This window comes from Rana temporaria, chromosome 11, assembly GCF_905171775.1.
Source record: "Rana temporaria chromosome 11, aRanTem1.1, whole genome shotgun sequence".
Lineage (NCBI taxonomy): Eukaryota > Metazoa > Chordata > Amphibia > Anura > Ranidae > Rana > Rana temporaria.
Window position 1 is genome coordinate 71,006,203 of NC_053499.1, and position 26,915 is coordinate 71,033,117.

The window sequence follows — 26,915 nt, forward strand, 5'->3', positions numbered from 1 at the left end:
CTGGGGGACCTATAGCTGGGTACCCCTTCCAAAAACTCCCATGTTAAAACTTCAGTCTAGTCATGGGCACAGTGAGGCTCAATTGAGCAGTTATTAGAACCTGAAGTGATCATCCGTTTACCTGCAACCAAACTTTTTAAAAGTTGCATCTCCATTGTAGTTGCAGTGATGCCAAGAACAGATTCCAATGTCCGCAGGGAGGCAGCATCCAAGGAGGCCAACAATTCGGAGTTGTCTTCGGTGACTGTCTGTAGACAGTAAGCTGTGGACACAAAACAAAATGCTGTGCAATTATTCCTTTTTAGATGATGGCCTTTAACTATAAAAATGAAAACAAAGGGTGTTACCTGCAGAGATTGCTAGTTCCATGTTAGTCGGGAACTTGCTTAGGCACTGGATAACAATGTCCACACAGTTTTCCTTGTCAAAGACTGATAAAGCTTTACTATTGCTTTCACTGTAGGGATGCAAGAGTGAGAAACCAGTTAATGTGTATCAAATAGGATTCTCAAATCATACATTTCTGATCATCAAGTAAATATATTAATTGGAACAATACTTGTAGGCCGACTTTCCTAAAACACTTAGGCTGGCCATACAGGGTTCAGGTTTTATTATTCAGCCAGGCAGTAGAAAAAAAAAAAAAACACCCCGACTTCCCCATCCACACATCTTCCCTTCCCTTACCCTCCCCAACAAATGGCTGCATGTGCTGTTTGAAGCAAAATTTTACAACAAGCCGTTTAATGAGAAGTCTAGATTGACTTCCCATGAATGGGCACAGCCATACAAGGATTGGAATTTCGATCCATATATGGCCATCTTTCAGCCTATTTGCAATACAAAGTGGCTAGGATAAATCCCTAGCCATCCACCCGGCATTCCTTTAAATTATTCTGAACACCCGGGGGGCGAGAAAGATTGGAGATCATATGACCACTGTCACAGTAGTCACAAGACCTGAAGCTGGTCCCACGTGTACCTATCTTTACCCCAGGCCAGTGGTCTCCAAAACTGTGGCCTTTTACTTGCTTTTATCTGACCCGTCGGGCACGATTTCATCCACTGACACAAAAAAAGAGGCTCAATTACTACCAATTACGCCCTATCATGCGCTGACCCCGATGCAGAGTCATCCTCACTGTCCGTGTGGACTAGGCCTGCATCCAACACCACGGAACAAGGGCCGGAAGCAGTAGCAGGGCCCTATTCTGCATCAGATGCATCCCCAGAAGAAGGCAGGGGGAGGGGGCACTTTTTACCCCCCCTCTGGCCACGCGCAGCTTCAATCCTGGCAACAAACGCCTCAAGGACTGCCGTCATAGCATCCACAGAGGCCGCAGGAACAGGGGCACTAAGGGTTAACTCCGGCATGTCTAGGGGAGAAGCATCCGGTTCGGACGCCATGCTGACCCACCCAATAGCCATCCCTGGACTGCAGGGCAAGATCCACAGGCCACCCTCCTGGTCGCAGCAGAGAACAGGAAATAGGGGAGATTTTGGGACTTTAGATGAGATGTGTTTTTAAGCAAACAGTAAGTATAAATAAAGTTGTAAATGTTTTTAATCAGGCTCACACTCACCACCCAAACAGCAAGCCGTGTGTACGTTAAAAGCAGAGGATTGGTTGCACGCATTTGCAAGTACATGATTAAGCTGCAGAGCCATCGCCAAGGCTCTCTGCGTTCTGCAGTCCTAACGAAACTTTTAAAGTCTCCTCAATAGAGGCATATAAATACTGATGGGTAGATAGAGGGCAGGTGACTAGGGGTGTGTCCCCGCCTCCACCTATGCTTGGTATAGTAGTAAGGAGCACTGGAAAAAAAACGCATAAATGTATAAGGGTATAAAACGCATCTCCATCCCTGTATGGTATAAAGAAAACTAGCATTTGGGACTATAAAAACGTTTACAACTTTAATTATACTTACTGTTTGCTTAAAAACGCATCTCATCTAAAGTCCCAAAATCTCCCCTCTTTTTTGTATCCAACAGGGATGGAGGCGTATGTTTTTCATATGCCTCATTTAAAGTCCCAAATGCTAGTTTTCTTTACAGCAGAGAACAGGGGACCCCCCAGAGGACTCACCACCCGATCAGGCTGTACTGCTGCCGACTGCCCCAGAGCGCTGTCCGTGCTGTGCCGTCCCTTTAGGAAGTGTGCTGGAGCCGTTTGCGACGATTTTCTAGGCACTAGAGGCAAAAACCCCATCCAAAATGGCTGCGACATGCAAAAACAGCATGCGGGCTACAAGAAAATGGCTGCCAATCGTTAATAAAGGCGCCCGGCGCCGGCAAAATGGCGGCCGCGAAAGTGCAGAATACACAGTTAAACACACAGTAAACACCCGGGACCCCTGGGCAGGCCCCCCCCCCCCACACACGGCAGCAATAAAATCAACACAGCGCCCCCGACAGCAGCCACAGCCCCCAGACACAGGATGGAGCCCCCCCAGGCGGACCGACCACCTCACGGCCGACCACCCAGAATGCGGGGAAGGAGGGAGAGGAAGGGAGAGAGGAAAGCAGGGCGGACCCCCGATCGACCTCCCCAGGAATGCACCAGCCGCACCACCATGCCAAAGCAAGGGGACTGCTACTTACCCGTCCTGCGACCACCGGCTGGAGGCATCCCGGACAGAACCAACGTCCGCGCAGTTACGGCATGGCTGTTGGCCCGGCACACTGTGACTCGGACATAGAGCCCAGTCATATGTGTGCCCTGGAGCGTATAGCTCACCGGCCACCCCTGGAGCAACGGGGCATGTCGTGGACGGCCAGCGTGTACCTAAAGGCCGGTACACGCTCGATGGCCGAACATGGGGGGGACTACAAGGATCGAGGATCCATCCTGTCACCCAGTTGGCAGTTGATTGTAGATCTCAGGATCCAAAAATATAGGAAAAACTAAAAGAAAAGCAAGAAAATCGCAAAAAAATAAATAAAAAAATCTTCAGAGCACATGGGCCCAGAAGAGCCATGTCATCTCCTTGCTAGACTGAGAATGGGGGGGGGGGGGGGGGTGTACCCGGGGGATCCGCCCCCTGGGAGGCACTGTACTATGTGGAGTTTAACATTTAACATGCTGTTTTTTCTGCCTAGTCAATCTCCTAAAAGGGAGGATAATACCCTAAGGTCAATTGCTGCTGTGTTCCATGAACGGAAGAGAATTTTTTTTTTTTGGCATAATATAGCAGGTAGGAAATAAAGTTTGGTGTATCTGGGCCTCTGGTCGTCGTCCTGTATCCCAAGCAGTGCCAATTGGAGACTGAGTCAGAGATAGCCCAAGGCGCTCATTAATGACTTCAAATACCGCATCCCAAAACTGTGCCACATTAGGACAACTCCAAAACATATGGTAATATGTCCCCGTGTCCAATCGACATCGAGTACACAGGGTGTCCCTCTGTAGAAGCAGTCTGTGCAGCCGCTGCGGAGTGTAGTACACTATGTAGAAACTTAGTTTGTATCAGCTTATCTCTAGAAGATACAACTAGCCCCAAACTATCCTCAAAACAATCATTCCAATCCTCCCTCTCCAACGCGGGGATATCAGCTTTCCATGCTTCCCAGAGCCTGTCCAGCCCGGGAGAGTCCAGGCTTAGCAGCGACAGGTAGAGGGAAGAGAGGGGCCTGGACAAGGAGTCCTGAGCTAAAAGCTCCTCTATGGGGTCCATAGACAAAGTGATGGGCTCCGGGAACTGGGCCCTAGTCGCATGACGCAAAAAACAGTAACGGAAATGCATCCATCTGGGCAAGTTAAATTTGGTTGAGAGATCGTTATAGGTCAACAGTGTCCCCGTCGGCATAATATCCTGAAGAGTTTTAACCCTGTGTTACGCCCAGATCTGTGGATCCGGAATAGAGCTAAAATGCGGGAGTGTAGGATTGCCCCATAATGGGTGAAAGGGCGACCAGGTGTTTGGCCTGAGAAATCTCCTCCTAGCGACCGCCCACACTCTAAGAGTTGACCTAGTCGGCTGTGGAAGTGCATTGGAAGCCCCACCACCCCTATATACCAAGTTCCCCAGGTCACCAAGCGAGCCCAGTATGGCCGCCTCAAGCCACACCGCTGCATTAGTCCTGGAGCGTACAAACCACCAGCGAACCAAAACAAGTAAGGCGGCCCAGTAGTATACCTGGAATTTGGGTAGCGCCAATCCCCCGTATCTCACAGGAAGACACAGGGTGAATCTCTCCAGATGGGGAGTGGCTCCCCCCCAAATAAAGGCTCCAATGCAGCTGTCCAAGTCCCTAAAAAATGTACCCGGAATCTACACCGGGGAGTTCCGAAATAGTAATTGAATTTGGGAAGAAACACCATTTTTAGATTAATGCACCCCAACAGGTTCAGTGGCAAAGACCCTCAGGAGGCACACCTAGCTTTCAACTTTAGGAGCACAGGATGTAGGTTAAGGCCATAGAACTCAGCGGGATCACAACTTATTTGAATGCTCAGGTATTTAAAGCCATCAACCCATTGCAGCTGAGGATCAGCCGCAGTGGCTCGGGACAGGGGGGTCTAAGGGTAAAAACACAGATTTCGACCAATTAATTCGGAGCCCTGAAAAGCGACCAAACTCATCAAAGATCCCCAGGGCAGCCTGCAAGGAGGAGTCTGCATCGTGTAAATACAGCAGGACGTCATCAGCATACGACACCTTAGCCTCCAAGGGGCCAACCTTCAGTCCCTCCACCCGCTGGGATGCCCTCAGTAGAATGGCCAGGGGCTCCAACGCCAGAGCAAAAAGGGAAGGGGATAGGGGGCACCCCTGACGCGTACCACGATGCAGTGGAAATCTTTTGGAGACCCTACCATTAACCCGTATGCAGGAGGAGGAGCTTTGGTAAAGAAGTCGCAACCAGTGCAAGAACAGAGGGCCAAACCTGCTTTAAAACCTTCCAAAGGTAACCCCACTCAACGGAGTCGAACGCCTTTTTGGCATCCAATGAGGCGATGACTCTAGTTGCGCCGTTGTCATGAGCAATAGAAAGGTTGAGATGGAGTTCTCTCAAATTGATGTCTGTTCCCTTACAGGGCATGAACCCCGTCTGGTCCACATGAATAAGTTCATCTAGAACCTGCGTCAGGTGATTAGCCAGTACCTTGGCCAACAACTTTGCATCAACATTAATTAACAAAATCGGGCGTTACGATGCGCAGTCCTCGGGATCCGTACCCGGCTTGGGAACCAAGACAATCACCGCCTCAGACAGTCTCTAGCAACGACCCCAACTGTGCAAACTGAGCAAATAGTTTAGTAAGTCTAGTAGCAAGCAAGTCTTGATAAGTGGAGTAGAATTCCACTGGAATTTTATCTGCTCCAGGAGTCTTACCCGGCTGCAATTGGGCTATGGCGATCTGCACCACCTCAAGGGTAATAGCCTGCTCTAGTTTCTCCCTGGCATCCCGAGAGAGGGTGGGGAAATCCACCTCATCCAGATAGGGCCCGGAGCTCTAACACCCCATAGTTACCCCTAGTGGAGTAGAGGGAGCAATAGTAACGCCTAAATCTGTCCAGAATTTCATCAGGGCCTGCAAGGGGGACACCTCCCTCATCTCGGATCCTCCCAACATGAGTACCAGAGGATTGCCCGGGGGGGTAACCATGACAAAAGTTTCCCATTTTTATCCCCATATTCGAAAACTTGTTGCGCTATAGCAAGCATTGATTTCTTGGTCATGTCCAATCTGTGAAGTTCAACCGCTCTGAGTGCATATTGCCAATCCCTATAGTTGAGGGGGGTAGGGTCAGCGACATAACTAGCCTTCTTAGTATTAAGTTCCCTCTCAAGTTCCTCCAGCGACTGCACAGACCGCTTCCGGCTGTTGGCAATGCGGGAAATATATTCCCTCCGCAACCATACCCTAAAAAGGTATCTCAAGTAACCAAGGGGTCCGTCGACTCAGCACTTTCAAGCCAATAGTAAGTGAGCGCCTCGGGTAGATCTTCCTGGACCGTAGGGTCCGCTATCCAGTACCCAGACAGCCTCCACAACTTCCGCCCCAGAGGGGGTCCCAAGAGCATAGTAAAATGGAGGGGGGCGTGATCTGAGATGCCTCTGGGGAGGATCTGTACCTTGGACACCCTCTGCAGCAACGCTCGTGTAAAGAATCCCAGGTCGATGCGGGAGAGAGTGACAAGTATATGCCCTTTCAGAGGGATGGAAATGATGCCAAGCATCAATTAGTTCAAAAGTAAACTGAAGCAGTTTACGAGGGGCTGAATTTTGTGGAGCCGATCATATGCAGGGTCACCCCGAGGACGACAGAGTTCATTGTCATTAAAATGCATGAACCGCAAGATCTGTATATAGTCCTGGCCATAGAATCAGAGAACACAGGCATATGATGAATTGGGTCAGTAGACCAATATGACCGCAACCCACTCTTTTTATCAATGCCCATGAGGAGAGATAGTTTCTGAATTTAAGACCTTTCTGGGCCTAACAGGTTTTCATTCCCTGGCAAGGGTCAAATGGGGATTAGCAGCGATGATTTGACCAGCATACAAATTGCTTTACTCCACAATAGATCTATAGAGATTGTCTGTGAAAAACAGCAAATACCTCCGACCATTTATGGAGGGGATCATTCTTATGGGTGGAGACTCTAATCTAGCTTTTGACACGGGATTGGATAAATCCAAACCTTCTGCCAATGGAATCGTCAGACCGACTAAACTTAGTTTACAAGTAGCACGCATTCTACATCAGTCTAGATTAACTGACATCTGGAGGGAGTTGAACCCCAAAATTAAGGACTATACCCACTATTCTAGCCCTCACCATTCTTATTCACGTATAGATCATATATTAATCTCTAACCATCACGTCCCTGCTGCCATTAAGTCTCACATAGTTGATGTTTCTTGGTCAGATCACTCGATGGTTCTATTGTCACTGAGGAGAGAGGACACTTCTCCTAAAATGTCTCATTGGACACTAAATAAGTCTATTTTGAAGGACCCTGTCCTACTGAAGGATATTGAGCAATCTCTTCTAGAATATTTTAAGCATAATGATACAGGAGATGTGTCCCCTGAAACTCTGTGGGCTGCCCACAAGGCTTCTATCAGAGGCAAAATCATACAAGTAGCCGCTGGCCTTAAGAAACAAAGAAACATAGACATAAGGAAGCTGGAAAACAACTATATAGAGCTCCGTAAAAAACATAAATCTGATCCTCTTAACTTTCCTACTCAGGCACTTGATGCAGCTAGATCAGCCCTAAACTTGATACTTACCACTAAAGCTGGGGAAGATATGAAATGGACTGGAGCTAATTTCTATAAATTTAAAGATAAAATAGGCCCGATGCTAGCTCATAAACTCTCTCCCAGATTTCAATCACGATCTCTCCCTAAAATAAGGATGACTGATGGTTCTCTTACCCTGAATCCTAGGAAGATAATGGAGGCCTTTCATGATTTTTTTTCTAAGCTTTATGCATCCACTGATGATTCTTCTTCAGAGGGAATGGATGATTTTCTAGACAATTTGAACCTACCTCAATTGACTGAAATACATAGAGAAATAATGGAATCTCCCATATCAGCTGAAGAAGTGTTGTTAGTAATTAAAAACCTGAAATTAGATAAAGCCCCGGGACCTGATGGGTTTTCAAGTGCTTATTATAAAACATATTCGAGCATTTTAACACCCTATATGGTTAAATTTTTCAATCACATGACCGATGGAGTTCCCATAGGCAGGCAACTTAATTTAGCTTATATTTCGGTTATCCCAAAGCCAGAAAAAGACCATAGCCTGGTGGAAAACTATAGACCTATATCCCTCATAAACAACGATCTTAAGATACTCACTAAGGTAATGGCCAATAGAATGTCCTCTTTCATTGGCCAATATGTTAGTAAAGATCAAGTAGGCTTCATAGCTGGAAGGCAAGGTCCTGATCAGGTTAGGAGGGCTGTGGATCTGATCTCTATTTTGAACTCGGGTTGGACTGGTGATTCTAATCAAAGGGGAATGCTTCTTTCTATTGATCTACAGAAAGCATTTGACTCAGTATCATGGCCATTCATGTTAGAAGTGATGAAACGTTGGGGGTTTGGCACGAAATTTCTTGGAGTCTTATCTGCACTTTACTCTCACCCTAAAGCTAATATACGCTTTCAGGGTATTTTTTCGGAACCTATTGAGATTCATAGGGGTACTAGGCAGGGTTGTCCTCTGTCTCCCCTGGTGTTTGCAATAGTTATGGAATCTTTGGCTATAGCCATTCGTGAAAACACAAACATCAGGGGAGTTAGATGTGCCAAAATGGAGCATAAATGTGCCTTGTTTGCAGATGACCTTTTATTGTTTTTGACCACACCAGTTACATCCCTTCCGGAATTATATTCTCTTTTGGACAAATTTTCTTTGGTTTCAGGTCTAACTGTAAATATGGCCAAGTCTAGGGCCCTCAATGTTTCTCTCTCTGAATCCACGGTTTCTCTACTGAAGGAAAATTATGGATTCAAATGGGACACCTCTTATATCAAATACCTAGGTATATATTTGACCCCCAACATCCAAAACTTGTATTTGGCCAATTATCCACCTATGTATAGAAAACTTGAGAAAGATTTGAGAGATTGGGGGACTCAGAATATAGGTTGGATTGGTAGAATTAATTCGGTTAAGATGACTCTTCTCCCTAGGCTTTTGTATCTTTTTAGATCATTACCCATACCGATAATTAAAAGTCATCTAAAATCCTTTCAAGGAAAGATCATCAAGTTTATTTGGAACAATAAGGGTCCACGTCTTTCATCTCGCACTCTCTATAACTTACCTGAACAGGGGGGTCTGGGGGTACCCAACTTATTATGGTACTATCAATCAGCAAGATTGGCACAGTTATCGGAAACTTTTCTTAAACATGAACGCCCTGACTGGTTAGATATAGAAAAGCAGGTGACCCCGAATCTAACGATAGAGGAGTTAATGTGGAGTCCTACCAAGAATAGACCTTCTATTTTATCTCCGACTCTTTCTCAAACTTTTGTTTTATGGGACTCACTAAAAAAAAACCCTTCTCTAATTTCTAAAGGCAGACCTTTATCGAGTATTTTTCTAGACCCACTCTTTATTTCTAAAATTGAAGTAGACTCGTTCAAATGGTGGCATGACAAAGGGTTGTATCGTATAGGCCGTTTTTTTTCGCGCTCGGGTCCACTTCCTGAACAACACTTCATTGACAAGCTAGGTCTTCCTGTCTCAGAAAAATTAAGATTTTCTCAAATACATGAATATGCACAAAGTCTATGGGATAGTGGCTCGATATCTGGACTATTAACACCTTATGAAAGTAACTGTGATCAGGGTTTAATCAGGAAGGGGAATATTTCAATCATATATCAATCGCTTGCTAATAACTACACCAAATTACCTCATATGCTGGCCTGGGAAAGGGAACTTAATATCAACTGGGATTTATCTGATTGGTGCAGTAATTATTCTAGATCCATTAAAGGATATGTGAATATATCCCTTGTAGAGGCTAATGTTAAAATTTACACTAGGTGGTATCTGGTTCCCGTTAAACTGGCTTCCATGTATCCGTCAACTTCGCCCCTTTGCTTCAGAGGTTGTCAGGGATTGGGGTCTATGATACATATATGGTGGGAATGTCCCAAAATACGTGGATACTGGAATAAGGTGTTCAACATAATAAGACGTGTCACAGGATGTAATTTGCATCAATCTCCCACTATCGCTTTACTTCACGGGATGTTACCCCAAACCTCCAAGGTTACTAGAAAACTCATCCTATACATTCTGACAGGTGCCAGGATCACAATTGCAGCTGCGTGGAAAAAATCTACTGTCTCCATCCGGTATATGAAACAAAAGGTTACATGGATTATGGAACAAGAAAAGAGGGTCTGTTCCATGTTGGATATGTCTACTCTTTTCCATGAAATATGGGAACCATGGATGAAATTTATGGGAATATCTTATATCCCATAAAGGCTGTGGTGATATTTATATCCATAAGACGATGTTGTTCATTGGCAGGCAGGCTGCCATCTCTTTTTCCTTTTACTTTCCCCTGACTTTCTTTTTATTTTTATTTTTCTTCTCTTTTTCTCTTTTCATTGATTGTTATTTGATTTGATAATTTTGTTTTTTACACGAGGATAACATCCTTGTTATTTCTCCCTCTCAGAGTGATATGTTTAGGAAAAAAAAAAAAAAAAAAAAAAGATATATATAAACATTTGTATTAGCATATGTTTGAGTTATCTAAAGATTCCACCAAATTTTAGGGGATGTTAGGTATGTTAAGGGTATTGAAAATATATTTCTACAGTTACTGGTGGGTATTGGTGATAGTTATTGGAGGGAGGAAAGGGGGATTTAAGGGTTTGCTTATCCTCTTGGACACAGACTGTTCCCAGTGGGGGTGTCAGAGAGGTCTTGGTTATACAGAAGTCCTGCCCTTTGTTCGTTCTATGAAATTAAATCCAGTACACACATGGGGTTTTTTTTTTTTTTTTATTGTGTGACGACAATAAGTTTAAGGAATTATATAATATATGGAAATATCCTTTTATTTATTTAATTATAAATTATTGGTTATACCTAGCTTTTCTATTATCTATTACAATCTGTTATCCTCTCACCGTATGGTGTTAGCATATGATATGGCTGTATATGATAGTCAGTCTCTATGACAAGAACATCTTCTATGTAAAACAATACATTGGATTTATTATTTACTGTGTATAACTAAATTGTATACTGCTGTTTTAGTACAAATGTATGTACTTTTATTGAAAATAAACATAAATTTGAATGAAAAAAAAGAAAAACAGCAAATAAAAAATGGGAGTACCCTACACCTACCTGGGCCTACTAAATGCCCCAACGCCGATTAGTGCCACAAGTGACACCAGTACAATGATCACCGACAAAGAGTGAAATGGTTAACTGGGGTAAGGTAAGGGGGGGGGGTGACACGCGCTCTGGACCTCAGATTTAAGCGAAGGTTCATTTTAACAGGACAACGACCCTATGCACCCAGCCAAGATAACAAAGGAGTGGCTACGGGACAACTCTGCGAATGACCTTGAGTGGCCCAGCCAGAGCAAAGACTTCAACCCGATTGAACATTTTGGGAAAGATCTGAAAATGGCTGTGCACCGATGTGCCCCATCCAACCCGATGGAGCTTGAGAAGTCCTCCAAAGAAGAATGGAAGAAACTGCCCAAAAATAGGTGTGCCAAGCTTGTAGCATCATATTTAAAAATACTTGAGACTGCAATTAGTGCTTTAACAAAATATTGAGCAAAGTGTACAGGGGATTTTTCTCGTTTTTTAATTTTTAATAAATCTGCAAAGATTTCAAACAGACTTTTCACGTTGTCATTATAGGAATTTTTTTTGTAGAATTTTGAGCAAAATAATGAATTTAATCAATTTTGGAATAAGGTTGTAAACTAAAAAAAAAAAAAAAAAAAAAAAATGGAAAAAAGTGAAGCGCTGTGAATACTTTATTATATACAATTTATTTTTATTTTTTCCAGGTTTAGCACTTTTTTGCAACTATAATTCAGTGTAAATCCAGCATTTTATTGTTAATATGTATTGGGATATTTATAGTACTACACTTTTTGTTAATTTGTTCTAAGAAATTTGGTATCACAAAATATTTTAGTGCAGGGTTTTGATACATTGATCTATGGCCCTTTTCACACTACAAAATAAATCCGTTTTAATAATCCGTATTAAAATCCGTCAGATAATGTTAAAAAAACGGAAGTTATACGTCCTTTATAAAATATCATTAAAGTCTATGGGATTTTTTTATGTTCCGTAAAGATCCGTAATAGTCCGTTATAACGTACGGACGTTAGTTATAACGGAATATGTGACGGGTCTTGCACTATTTTTTGTCCATTATTTGTCCGTTGCAAGTAACGGATATATTAACGTCCGTTATATTTTAACATTGAAGTCTATGGCGCACGGACGTTAGTAAATGTCTCCGTAAATGTCCGTTATGTTAACGGACGTTAATTTTACTGAGCATGCTCAGTAAAGACTTCTGGAGCTGGACTTCAAGAAAGGGTGAAATGGTTTTTATTAACGGACGTTAGAAAGGAATGATATAACGGATGTATACGGATAAACATTATCTGTTTTCAATAAAGGAAGAATGGTAAAATATTTATCCGTATGTATCCGTTATTAAATCCGTTAATAAACGTCCGTTAATAGGTGTAATACGGATATTATAAAACGGACATACAATCCATAGTGTGAAAGAAGCCTATGAACTATGTACCATGGTTTATTTTCAAACATTTCTGTGCAATGAAATGAATAAAGATACAAGCTTACCACATATTCCACAGGACATTAATAGCCTGGTTCGCAATATCTTCAACATAGTTCTTTGGCAAGTCTTTGCTATTCATTGACGGCACCAGGTTGGAATCTAAACCAGTGGAACACTGTAGAGTGAAACAAAATTACACAACATAAGTTGGTGTTTTTTCCTTTTTATTTGAGAGATGAGTGGATTGAGCCACTTCAAAAATAACAGTCAACAATTTATCTATACTCTGGACAAAATATTTACAAGAAAGCCATCCATCGACTCACTAAAAACTAGATTTATCACCGTGGCTTCACTTTGCCCCTCATGCCCCATAGGAAGCCAGGTACTTGCTTTATGACACATAAAAGTTACCTAAACTATAGGGTTTATTTACTAACGCTAGAGAGTGCAAAACCAGGCTCACTTCTGCATAGAAACCAATCAGCTTCCCGGTTTTATTGTCAAAGCTTAATTGAATAAGCTGAGGTTAGAAACCGATCGGTTTCTATGCAGAAGTGAGACTGATTTTGCACTCTCTAGCTTCAGTAAATAAACACCTATATCCCTAAAGGGACAAATCAAAATGATGCACTGTAGTCACATGTGACCAAAATATGTACTTTAACACACATTATATCAATGCATCTACAGTGCAGCATTTGTTACATTATCATGCAATAAGATTGGCTGCCTTAATGCACAAGCAATCAACCAACAAACAGATGCCAATTTATAAAACGGAGAGCAGCTATTGCTACCTGATTTCCATTACATTCTACTGGGGTACACACACACACACACACACACACACACTGCAGCCCACATTTTATGGCTCAATTCAGCCTGCTCTCTGCTGAAAACGGGTCACAGGAGTGTAAAACGAATTGCACTCCTGTGACCCATAGGAGAAGCCCAGCCAAATGAGCCATGGAGGTGCGGAGAGCGGCCGTCTCGGGGGCTTGCTGACACTGCAATCAATCAGGGCAGCTGGTGGATCCCAACTTGGAAGTCATGATGACGCGCTGCCCCGACTGATGGCAGCGACATCAGCGGAGAGCGGACTTCAGACCGCTGTCCACTGAAAATGGGCCACAGGAGTGCAAAACGAATTGCACTCCTGAGACCCATAGGAGAAGCCCAGCCAAACGAGCTCAGGCTGAACTTCAACCACTTCCCTACCCGCCCCTTGTCATATGACGTGGGATCTCCCATCCTGGGCGGATGTCATATGATGTCCACGACTTCTCGGCGGGATAAGGGGCACGCGCCCACTGTGTCACTCGGGAGCCGATGCGTGTGCCCAGCGCGCTGCGATGTCCGCCGAGCATCCGCGATTGCTCATCACAGAGCAGGGATGTGGATCTGTGTAAACAAACAGATCCATGTCCTGTCAGGGGAGAGGTAACAGAGCATGTGTTTTTATTATATAGGAACACTGATCGGTCTCCTACCCAAGTCAGACCCCTCCCCCCACAGTTAGAATCACTCCCTAGGACAGTTAACCCCTTATATTTATACAATATGTATAGCAACGGTCACTGTACAATTGTCAATGGTCCCAAAATAGTGTCAAAAGTGTTCGATCTGTCTGCCGCAATGTCAGGATAAAAAAATAAAAATAAATAAAAAATTGTCTCTTTTACAGCATTGGCGGAAGTGACATTTTGACGTCGCTTCCGCCCTGCAGTGATATGGAGATGGGTGGGGGCCCATCTTCCCCTCACTCGTCTCCAGACCTAGGCAGGGACAGGACCGGGTGGCCTCCGCCGCTGCCGACGGCTCCGGCAGGCGGCGGACAACGTAGAGTGGCAGATGGGAGGGCTCTCTCCCGCCACCAATAAAAGTGATCTTGCAGCGTATCTGCCACAGAGACCACTTTTATCTGAAAAAGAGGATACCGGGGTTATGGTAGCTAGTTGCTCCCATAACGGTATTCCTGAGGCAGGCGGTCTGTAAGTGTTTAAGATGCAAACCCGGCAAAAAATTAAAGATATTGAAAATTAAATCATAAGGGAGGGAAGGGGAACAAAAAAGCACTCACATTTGCCAACATCCGTAATAATGAATAGGGGAAAAGTAACTGCTGAGGGGCAGTGACAGGGCGGACTTTAAAGGCAAGACGGGAACAAAGGATTTAGAAAAATATAATTTTAATTACAAAAAGTACAATAAGATACATAAAAACCATATAGAGTATACATTCGATTGCAAAATATCCCCTCGTCTACGTGTTTCGCCTTTTGGCTTCCTCAGGACAAGGTAGGGGAATTTTGACAGGACGACATTAAGTATTTCATTTATCACGGATGAAGAAATGTCACACGTCCCGGGGGATAGCGTATAGCACAGGCTATCCCCCAGGACGTGCGACATCTCTTCATCCGTGAGGCCCTAAACCTTATGGTTTTCCCATAACGGACGGTGTATTGTGGCTGCCCAACCTGGATATAATTCCCACTGTGGCTTTGCCCCCCGCTCCTGTGGTCCCGGCTTTTTTTGATGCTCTGGCTATTAGCTAGATCTAATTTTCATCAACGGATTAGACGTGATTCTGGTGTCATTTAGAGGAACCCCCCTCTACGCCTGGTTGTACAAGCTTTTTTTATAAGCTGCGTATAAATGATTGATGGCACACCTGCGATTTTAAGCGTCCTCGGTGCAATGGATGGCTGACAATCATTCTGATAAATGAAATACTTAATGTCCTACTGTCAAAATTCCCCTACCTCGTCCTGAGGAAGCCAAAAGGCGAAACGCGTAGACGAGAGGCTATTTTGCAATCAAATGTACACTCTATATGGTTTTTATGTATCTTATTGTACTTTTTGTAATTAAAATTATATTTTTCTAAATCCTTTGTTCCCGTCTTGCCTTTAAAGTCCGCCCTGTCACTGCCCCTCAGCAGTTACTTTTCCCCTATTCATATTGAAAATTAACTAATAAGCCTGCTATTGCAATGCTCAGCTACAAACCTCTCTCAAAAGGGCAACCAACGGGGTCATGATATCTCTGGTCACCATGTCATCGCATACTTCAAAACCTCCACATGTGCTCAAGTTCCTTTAAAAAAAAAAAATTAAAGAAAGAAAATGCAGTTACAATTTTCTACAGCAAACTAAAGTGGTATTAAACCCAAACCCCAAATACAATATATTGCAGCATATCGATCATTAGGTGTGGTGGCTGAATTTGTTTTCTTTTCTTTTAGCCTTTCCCCCACTTTACCTGGTGATCTGGCCAGTAACACACTGCACACTCTGGATGAAGGAGCACAGGGGCAACTTTGGGACAACAGCAATGTCAGTCTGGGGGAGGGGAACGTTAGATGTACTAGCAGATTTAAAATACACCAACGAACTGAAGCTGAATTTCAACCAATATTTAAGTCTTCATGCACACTGCTGCTGTTAAACTCAAGTTTTTGTGAGTTTGATGTTTTTTTTGGCTGCCCTTAAACTCCCCTCTATGTAATCCTATGTGTCCATGCACACATGAAAGTTTAGCAGTTTATCAGCAGTTAAGTTTATAGGCGGTTTCCTGAAAGCCCTAAAATTTGCATTCAGGAATGGGAACTCTGACCACAAACACCATTAAATGTTCATAAACGCTAGGCACATTTAGCACTTCAACTTATTTCAATGGCCAAAATAAATAATAATTCTGGCCAATGAAATAAACTCCCAAACTCCAAACGCTGATAAACTCACCTAGACGGTTTTGAAAAACTTAGGTGAGAGTACAACGTTGATTTTCTCCTGTCAGGATAAACAGCATTTACAGAAAAATAGTGTGCATGAGGCACGTAATCAGTTTTTCCTTTTGGAAAAAAGATTTTACATACCGTAGTTATTGGCATATAACACGCACTTCCTCCCCTGAAAATAGGGGGAAAATCGTGGGTGCGTGTTCTACGCCAATATAGGGCTGCCTCAGAGAGGAAGATGGGGGTGAGGGCCGCCAGATTAGACAGAGCCAGATCTCATGTATACGTGGCTCAGCTCAGGTTCAGCTCGCAATCACGCCCAGTCCCGCCTCCCGGATGGCTCCTACCATTGATGGGCAATGGCCCTTATTTTGCTTCAAAGTTATGGATTTAAAACGTACATTTTTTTTTCTGAAACTGCTCTCTTAAAATGAAGGTGCGCGTTATACGCCTGTATGTGTGTTAAACCACTTAACGACCCCTTCACTCCGATATACGTCGGCAGAATGGCACATCAACGTATAGGTACGTTGTCCTTTAAGCCAAGCCGTGGGGTCGCGGGCACACTCCCGCGACCCGGTCCGAAGCTCCGTGACCGCGGGACTCGCGGACCCGATCGCCGCTGGAGTCCCGCGATCGGTCCCCGGAGCTGAAGAACGGGGAGAGCCGTGTGCAAACACGGCTTCCCCGTTCTTCACTGTGGCGGCGTCATCGATCGTGTGATCCCTTTTATAGGGGGACACAATCGATGATGTCACACCTACAGCCACACCCCCCTACAGTTGTAAACACACATGAGGTCACACATAACCCCATCAGCGCCCCCTGTGGTTAACTCCCAAACTGCAATTGTCATTTTCACAATAAACAATGCATTTTAAATGCATTTTTTGCTGTGAAAATGACAATGGTCCCAAAAATGTGTCAAAATTGTCCGTCATGTCGCAGTCACGAAAAAAATGTGTTATTCTGCAGAAATCCATGTGCGTTTGTCTGTGTCAATGTGGTAATTAAATCTAATAGGAGTGGTTTCTTAATTATCAGCTGCTGCACCTGCATGGTTCTAATGAGAAAACTTGCAGGGTCTGCATCCCTTTAGACAAGATTTCCTATTGGGAGTGTCTCACCAAAAATGACATTTTTTGTTGCAGGAAATGCCCGATATCTGCCTTTTATCTTAGTGCAGACTTCTGGGAAAATCAATGAGCCAATTAAACAAGCAGGAAATTATGTTTCTGGGAGGCGTTCTGTACACATTGTGTGTACAGTATAGAACACCTTCAGGTTGCCATATTGCATTTTACGGAAAATTACAGAGCTGCAGATTGAAAAGGAAAGGTAATTTTTTTTTTTTTAAACATTTAATTAGAATATGACTTGTGCTGCAATTGTATACGCTATATAATTTGTTTCCCTCGATTAGCTTAAAACAATTGAGTTACTCTTTAAGCTTAAAATGTGACCGACCTCTCTTACATAAAATCTAGCAAGCCAACGTTCTTACCGAAGGGCACCAGCTGCTGTTTCACGCACAGCCATAGACCTATCAAGTAGCAATGGTCCAAGGCATCGAACGGCATCTTTCTGTAGAAAAGAAGGGATGACTTGTTTTTGCTGGACAAGCTTGGAGATGTTGGCACATGCAAATTCTCTGACTTCAGGACAAGGGCTCTGCAACTGAAAGAAAACAGACAAATCAGAACTTCCTGCAGGGTGAACATGGCAATAAAAATAATATCAGGAAATGTGAATTTGATTAGAGTGTACGATCGTGTGGACAAAATCGTACAGTGCCGGTGTCTTGTCGAGCTGGTTCCTCCATTGATATGATTCCTGCCTCGACAGCGCAGGCGCAGTAGGAGGCCACGGAAATCTCTGCGCCTCAACATCCACCCCTTGCTGTAAAGAGCGGCATGGATAACCAATCAAAAAAACACTGGTCAATACCATATCCGCCCCTCGCTGACCCTTGCTGTGTAGAGCGGCGTGTATAACCACTTTAGCCCCGGGCCTGTTTTTCAGAGTCGGTGTTTACGAGACAAAACCATTTTTTTTTGCTAGAAAATTACTTAAAACCCCCAAACATTATATATTTTTTTTTCTAACACCCTAGAGAATAAATGGAAGTCATTGCAATACTTTTTGTCACACCGTATTTGCGCAGCGGTCTTACAAGCGCACTTTTTTTGGAAAAAATTCACTTTTTTAAATGAAAAAATAAGACAACAATAAATTTGGCCCAATTTTTTTATATATTGTGAAAGATAATGTTACGCCGAGTAAAATGATACCCAACATGTCACGCTTAAAAATTGCGCCCGCTCGTGGCATGGCGTCAAACTTTTACCCTTAAAAATCTTGATAGGCGACGTTTGAAAAATTCTACAGGTTGCATTTTTTGAGTTACAGAGTAGGCCTAGGGCTAAAATTAATGCACTCGCTCTAACGATCGCGGCGATACCTCACTTGTGTGGTTTGAATACCGTTTTCATATGTCGGCGCTACTCGCGTATACGTTCGCTTCTACGCGCGAGCTCGTCGGGACGGGGCGCTTTAAAAAAAATTTTTTTGCTTTTCGCATTTATTTTTATTTATTTTAGAATTTTTAACACTAAAAAAAAAAAAAAAAAAAAAATTATCACTTTTATTCCTATTACAAGGAATGTAAACATCCCTTGTAATAGAAAAAAGCATGACAGGTCCTCTTAAATATGAGATCTGGGGTCAAAAAGACCTCAGATCTCATATTTGGGCTTAAATGCAAAAAAAAAAAAAAAAAAAAAAAATTGGAAATGTCATTTTTTCAAATGACAAAAAAAAAAAAATGTTTCTTTAAGGCCGGGTACACACGGACAAACATGTATGGTGAAAGCGGTCCGTCGGACCGTTTTCACCATACATGTCTGCCAGAGGGCTTCTGTACGATGGTTGTACACACCATCGTACAGAAGTCCGCGCGTAAACAATACGCGGGGCGTGTCCGCGGTGTCGCCGCGTCGATGACGCGGTGTCGCCGCGACAATGACGCGGCGACGTGCGCGGCCCGCCTTTAAAATGCTTCCACGCATGCGTCGAAGTCATTCGACGCATGCGAGGGACGGCGGGCGCCTGGACATGTACGGTAGGTCTGTACTGACGACCGTACATGTCCGAGCGGGCTGAATTCCAGCGGGCTGTTTTAAAACAAGTCCAGGAATATTTGTCTGCTGGGAAAAGGCCCGGCGGGCAAATGTTTGCTGGAATTCGGCCCGCTCGCGCCCACACACGACCAAACATGTCTGCTGAAACTGGCCTGCGGGCCAGTTTCAGCAGACATGTTTGCTCGTGAGTATGGGGCCTAAGACGCTGGGCGGGACTGACGTTTTGACGTCACTTCCGCCCAGCGGAGCTATGGGGACGGGCGAAGGAGATTTTTCCTTCAGTCTCGTCCCCGCTCAGCTGCCGGATGGTCGCGATCTCCTCCGCCGCTACCGACGGCTCCGGTAAGCGGCGGAGGGCGCGGAACAGCGGCGGGAGGCCCTCTCCCGCCACCGATAACGGCGATCTCGCGGCGGATTCGCCATTATCGTTAACACGGCCGCCCACAGAAGAGATGAATATCTCGATTGTGGCAGCAGCTGCTACCGTTACCAAGATATTCATCTCTAAAGTGAGGACGTATAACGGCGGTGGGCGGTCGGCAAGTAGATAATCAGCCATCAGGAGCGAGCGCGTCTACAGTTGATGAATAGCTGTTCCCGCTGTGAGGGTTTCCGTCGGCTCGGGAACCATATCGATGGTAGGAACCAGCTCGTCAGAACACCGGCACCTAGAAGGTTCAGGGCCTCTTTGGTGGAGCAGCTTTTACTACCTCATGATTTACTCCATGCTCACTGGCTGGGCTCTAGTCAAAGATTCAGGGAGTTACTGAAATAGAACGAATCAACCTGCAGTTGCTTAGCCTTTCATTCTGTCCCACTTGTAACGCTCCATTTCTCTTTAACCACTGGGCACTTAAACCCCCTTCCTAACCAAACCAATTTTCAGATTCCGGTGCCCTCATATTATGAATGACAATTACTCAGTCATGCAACACTGTATCCATATGAAATGTTGGTCCTTTTTTCTTCACATAAATGACATCTCTGAAAATGTATCACATTTGAAGCACTGACGGCCTATTTCATTTCTTGAGACCTTAACATGCCAAAAAAGTACAAATACCCCCCAAATAGCCATGAGGCATGGTGCATTTTTTTCCCCCACAATTTTTTGCAAAATGGCTTACTCCTCACTAGCTACGAGTAAGCATCTTACGATGTGAAACATGTCAGCCATCCTTGTTACACCCACCGGAGTTTTGCATTTCACAGTTATTTTTAACACAAAATGGAGCTTATATGCTTACAGTATTTGGAAATCCCACAGACTGTTTACAACTTGAATTTTAAACATCACTTCTGTTACCAATTCTGACGAGTCACCACATCTGACAGAACCCCAGCATGGACTCCCTCTTTGAATGGATTTCCTCTCACTTCCTGTTAGAACTTTGGACAGAAAGTGATGGGAAAACTATCCAATGGGAGACCAATAAAAAAAAAAAAAAAACACACCCTTTCTTACTCTGTCCAAAATGATAAAAGTTTTGCCATCAGTTCTACTTTCATCCAATGGAATGTCTATTTCTGGCGTCACTATACTAATCAGAAGGGAACGCAGCCAATCCAGAGAGAAGGGGGCGGACCCTCATCTCTGATAACATGCAGATGCCACCAACACACAGTTAACGTAGAGCTCCGCCCACTTTTTTTCTATAAAATCAAGCTTTATTGGTTATTCAGCGATAACAGAGCAATCACATGTGTTGTTGTTCCGAGTCGTTAATGTAGCGATCTGTAGTACGTCATCCACAACATGTAAGTGATCCTGACTCGGACAGACATAGCACCCCCTCCCGGACAATGCCCCTCCCCCACACACATGGACTCAGTAGAGCGCGGACATAACACCCAGGCATGCGATGTATACGGATCACTCACTTTCTGTAGAAGATCCTCAGTATGCATGGACTCCCCCTCCACCGGATCCTCGGGCTCTGCTTCTTCTTTGACAGTGGGAGTGGGAGCATAGCCCGCTGCCTTAAACCTACGAGCCCGGCTCTTCCCCATGATCACTGAAAAAGGGGCGGCTCCTACAACACCGTACAACGTCATGGCAGCCTGACGCTTTTTTTTTTTTTTTCAAAGAACTTTATCAACAATTGTAAAACATGTCACGCCTACAGACGTTTCCAAAGTCAATGAGATTGGGGCAGTGGGGGCCCAATAGTAGCTCATACTGCTCCAAACTGTAATGATTGCCCTTTTTTTGCCAGCATCTTGTCATGATTGCCCATCATGTTCAGATGCTCAGGGAAAAGATAAGAAACTGTCACGACTTCCAGTCACAAAAATAAAAATTAAGCTGCGCTGCGTGATTAATTATATGATTATGTGACATAATCTTTGTACACATAGAAATTGGTGCATATAAAATGTGCATATAGTGCACCATGCAACAAAAAAGACTGACTGTGGATAATCATAAATAAATTAAATATACAAATTAGTCCATAAAGTCCAGTTCGGTGAAATTCCAAAAAGTCTTAAAGTGGAGGTTCACCCGGAAATGTTAATTTTTAACATTAGATTGATGCTCATTTTGTCAAGGGGAATCGGGTCGTTTTTTAAAAATCAAAGCCGTACTTACCGTTTTAGAGATACATCTTCTCCGCCGCTTCCGGGTATGGGCTGCAGGGCTGGGCGTTCCTATTTGATTGACAGTCTTCCGACAGGCTTCCGACGGTCGCATCTATCGCGTCACGATTTTCCGAAAGTAGCCAAACGTCGGTGCGCAGGCGCCGTATAGAGCCGCACCGACGTTCGGCTTCTTTCGGCTACTCGTGACGCGATGTATGCGACCGTCGGAAGCCTGTCGGAAGACTGTCAATCAAATAGGAACGCCCAGTCCCGAAGACCATACCCGGAAGCGGCGGAGAAGATCGCTCTCTAAAACGGTAAGTACTGCTTCGTTTTTTAAAAAACTACCCGATTCCCCTTGACAAAATGAGCATCAATCTAATGTTAAAAAAAAAAATTTGGGGGAACTCCTGCTTTAAACAGCAGTGACAGATAGATCCAGGAGAAGACCGCGCCAAGGGGAAAGATAGATGAAACCTCCACCTCTAATCTCACATCTGCTTACCAGCTGTAATGGATCCCTAAAAGAGATCGTAAATGCATGTGACTAAACAGCCCAATAACGGTTCCTGGAATCTCCTGTATGTTGTCTCTCTAAGCGATCCTCCTAAGTTCTCTCAATCAAAGGCTCCCAGTGGTAGTGACCCAAATTAAGGAAATATAGCATTTAGTGTGATATCGTCACTACAAGCATTTATTGTAAAAACAAAACATTGCACTCACATGCTGTTAGGTAAAAAATTGCGTGTATGTTAGCTGCAGCCGGCCGGCTCTTACTATCCACTCATTCCTTCCGAATAGCAGCAGGTAAACAATGGTGGCGTCAGCACGCCACTCCTCCCTACGCCGTTTCGTCACAAATCTGACTTCTTCCAGGGGCACTGATATTTTTTAGTTGCAGCAGCGTGATTCACACAATTTATATATTTACTATTAGAGATCTGCGCAGTATTCTTTTTATTTATTTTGGACTTCCAGTCACGTCCTACATATTTCGTCAGATATGTTGTCATTGGGAGCTCTGAAGAAGAGCCCCCTATTATGTCATATCTTATGAAACATGTAGGGCGTGACCAGAAGTCACCACGCATGCGTGCAAGTTGAACAGCATTCTGGGTATTGTAGTTGCCTGTTACCAATTGATGTGCACTGCTATACTGGCATTTTTAACTTGAATAAAATACCCCTGAGGATTTTATACTATGAGTGTGGCACTCGTTCTTCTCTTTTCCCAAAACTACGAAAATACCATACTTGTGGAATCCTTCTGGAAGCTAGACATTCATGTAATTGACACCACTACTCCACTGATCTCCATTAGCTTCTGTGTCCCGTGCCAACTGGAAATCACTGTAGTTGACACCGCTACTCCAGCAATTTCCACTAGCCTCCAGGTCTTGTGTCAAGCGGCTGCCCTGCTGCATTGTGAACACAGGAGGGCACAGGCACCATTTAGAGAATGCTTTGTCTCAGTGACTGTAAAGTGTTTTCTGATTGGATGAGGAAGAGAATCTGGGGTGTAAGTAATGTGATACTCTCCACCTGTACCAATCAGAGAATGCTTTGCATTTTTTCCGAAGAAGTAAAGCATTCTCTGAATGGTGCCTCTGTCCAGCAGCCAACCTCCTGTGTTCACAGTGCAGCAGGGCAGCCACTTTGCACAAGACCTGGAGGCTAGTGGAGTTTGCTGGAGTAGCGGTATCTACAACAGTGATTTCCAGTTTCTAGAGGTATGGTATATTCATAGTTACATTGGTCCAAGCTGGACCAATATAACTATGTAAAAAATGTTGGAATTAATCTTTAAGAGTTGTGACAGTACGCCACAGCCAAATATGGGGCTACCAGTGCCTGCAGGGGATTCAGTTACACAGGAATATATAATAATTTCAATTATCTAGTAATACAATCCTCTAAACAGTGTTGACTTGGGAATATGGAAGCAAAAAAAATAGTATTGCTGATTATACATGAGCTACAAACAAACAATTTTCAAATACAAGGGCAACACATGGGCAATCATGACAACAAATTGGCAGTGGTGACAATATGCAGACAACAAATAGGCAATTGTGACAATATGAGAGCAAGAAAATTACAATAGTGCCAAAATAAAAGCAATTGGGTCAACATAAAAGCAATAAAGGGGCAATCATATAATTTGCCTGCAACAAACAAGGAATCATGATATATGTGGGCCACAAACAGGCAATCATGACAATACATGGGCAAAAAATTGTCAGTGATTACAGTATGTGAGCATCAAACAGGCAGCCATGACAATATGAGAGCAACAGAGTTACAATTGTGAGAATATGAGTATTCTGACTCCGATTATTGTAAAGCGATCTATCCCTTGTGAGACCTCTATGCCTGGCCTGTATAAGCAGATATCACTGAGGACAATTCTCATTAGATAGCTTGAACTAGAGCTGCATGATTAATCGCGGAGAGAATCGCGATCTCCATTCTCCCCGCCCGCGATCTCCCTGCTGAATGACCCGCGATTCTTCTGTTTCACGGCCGGTTCCAAATGGCGCCGATATCGGAACCGACGTCAGCAACCTGCGCCGCTGGATGGATGCCTGGGCTTCTCTTGCAGATCTGTACAACTGTAGTGTGTATCCATGCGCCACCCAGTGGATGACGGCGCTACTGCTTCTGATGTATTAATCTTTCTCACAGTTCTGTACAACTGTGTGTATCCATGCGCCACCCAATGGTTGCTGGCGGTACTGCTTCTGATGTATAAAAAAGAGACCAGTGATATGTCTATAATGTTAAAGACCATATAACTCCTATGAAAAAAGCAGAATCAAAGTTTCATTCTGCTTTTTTCATAGGAGTTATATGGTCTTTATCATTATAGACATATCACTGGTCTGTTTTTTATATATTCATATTTTCAGATAAATTACAGGTTTATTTATTTATTTATTTATTTGGGGGGGGGGGGGGTTCCTGGCATTCAGTTTTTGAGAATCGTGATCTTTAGTCTAAGCAAAAGAATCGTGATTCTCATTTTGACCAGAATCATGCAGCTCTGGGTTGAACTCACCAAGTACCGATTCAATTTGCAGAGGTGCTTTAATCCGAAACATCAGGGTTACAACAGATGAATAGGTTGTGGTACTTAAGATGATACTGTCTGTAGCTTACTTATGCAGAATACATGTGCCCCGCTACATGTGGCCTGTAGCTTCAGCTATGACAGAGGAAGTACAAAACTCAGGAAGAAGGGCAGAGCATTACACACAAAGGAAACGTGTCATAGATCGGAGAAAGAAACATGGAAAATAGGTGCATTACCACAAAAGGTCACTAGATGACAGCATGTGAACTAAACATAACGTCCCTAGAAAATAGTTCAGAGAAACAATCTATATAACAAATTCTATGCCCCATTGGGGCGGCATAATGAGATCAACAAATGGCCAATCACAATGATATGCTGACAATAAATGGGAAATTGTGACAATATGAGGTATTGACAATAATGCTACCAATAATAGTTAACAACAAGAATGACAATAGAGAATCTGATAGTGGTGACAATATCAGTTTTAAGCACATGTGTGGGAGAAATACCCCTATGGTGTGGATTTCCAAGAAAATTATGTCATCCCCAATTTTAATGAAGCAAGACAAGTGAGTATGCATAGTTGCCAACATTTCCAAAAAGTTTTTAGGGACACCTTTTTGGAGAGAGATACATTAGTGGAGCATTATGAGGGTGGCTCAAGAAGATGGAAGACAAACAAAAATGCGGCAAGGGCGCTGCGGTGAAAAGTGGGCGTAGTTTGAATTACGCTAAATATTGTATGCGGCTTAAAGAGGGTGTGGTTAGAGTTTGAGATGACATGCATAGTGCAGAAAGTGGTATTGTTACATAGGGAATGTACAGTGCAGAACGAGGGAGGATGCAGATGACTGTGTGTGTGTGCAGGATGGAGATGACTGTTTGTGTGCAGGATGACTGAGAAATATGATAGGCCAGTGTGTTTTTAGGGAGCGATGCCTGTATTCAGTATTATTGGACAGTTTGATACAGGGGAAAATAGCTTCCCACTGAGCACAAGAGAAGTCCTACAGGAAATTGTTAAATAGGATATCAGTCAAAAAGCAAGTCATCTGTAGATCTGGGAACACAACAGTTCAACACTAAACTGGCTGTGCAATGGAATTGAAGATACTGGTACTGAGCTAAGTGAGGAAGTCATAACTAGAAGTTTCTAAACAATGCAGCCAGTCTGTAAGAGAACTGTCAGCGTGCTCCGGCTTACTCGCGCACACACATGCGTATGCGTACAAGGAACTCAGTGGACCGAAGATGCGCCAATGCGCATGCGCGGAGGAGTGTGCACGCCCGCCGAGCTTGTCCACACGTTTCCTTGGCGCCAGACGGCCTATTTAAGGGGTGCACTGATCCCAGTCTAGTGCTGATGGATCTCAGCTGTTCCGGTACCTGCATCCTGTGTTTACCTGCCTGTCACCTGTTACTGAACCTTTGGCTTTCCCTGACCCTGCTGCTGGATTTCGCTACACTTCTGATTATCGGTTCCTGAACTCGGCTCCCTACTCTGACCTTGTTCCTGCCTTTGCACCTTGCTGCCCGTCTGTTACTGAACCTGGCTAGCCTGCGACTTACTGTGACTTGCTGCCTTCCAAGAATCGCATCATCTGCTTCAGGCTTCCAGAGCTTCATCTGCAGGCACTCGTGTGCCTCCGGTCCCTTGGTTTCTCCTGTCTCCACTCTCAGCGGGACCAGGGCCGGAGATACAAGAGAAGCTGACCTTATCACTTCAGACTCCGTCCAGGTACGTGACACAGTCAGTCAGCAATTACCTGGCTGACTCCTCTGATTGGGTTGTCCACACCTCCTCCTAAGTCCTTTGGTCAGGTCCGCTCACTGGACTGTGCCCTCCTGTGCCCCTGCCACTGCTGTGTGTCCTGTTGGGTCTGCTCTATAGTAATCAATTCAGCCTCCTCCTGCAACTGACTGGGCTGGCGTGATCTCACTTCTCAGCTGGCCACGCCCCCTCAGGAGTCTCAAACAATCACAGAAGAAGGTCAGACAGTTCCCAATACATAGCCGCTGAAAGTGGTTGTAAACCCACTCTTGCAACTTGCACCTACAGGTAAGACTAGATTAAGGCTT

At 44.1% G+C, this 26,915-nt stretch overlaps 1 protein-coding gene across 1 annotated transcript in view; it reads right to left on the minus strand.

Moving 5' to 3' along the window:
* HEATR3 (HEAT repeat containing 3) overlaps nucleotides 1-21,239 on the minus strand; it is a 51,058-nt gene extending 29,819 nt beyond the window's left edge. Inside the window, exons 1-6 of the mRNA XM_040328718.1 lie at nucleotides 21,059-21,239; nucleotides 17,542-17,714; nucleotides 15,307-15,394; nucleotides 12,355-12,467; nucleotides 348-457; nucleotides 122-262 (exon numbers count right to left, since the gene is read on the minus strand). Of these exons, the coding sequence (XP_040184652.1) occupies nucleotides 122-262; nucleotides 348-457; nucleotides 12,355-12,467; nucleotides 15,307-15,394; nucleotides 17,542-17,714; nucleotides 21,059-21,232 (799 nt within the window). The 5' untranslated portion in view covers nucleotides 21,233-21,239. The remainder of the gene's footprint in view (nucleotides 1-121; nucleotides 263-347; nucleotides 458-12,354; nucleotides 12,468-15,306; nucleotides 15,395-17,541; nucleotides 17,715-21,058) is intronic.
* Nucleotides 21,240-26,915: the final 5,676 nt, after the last annotated feature.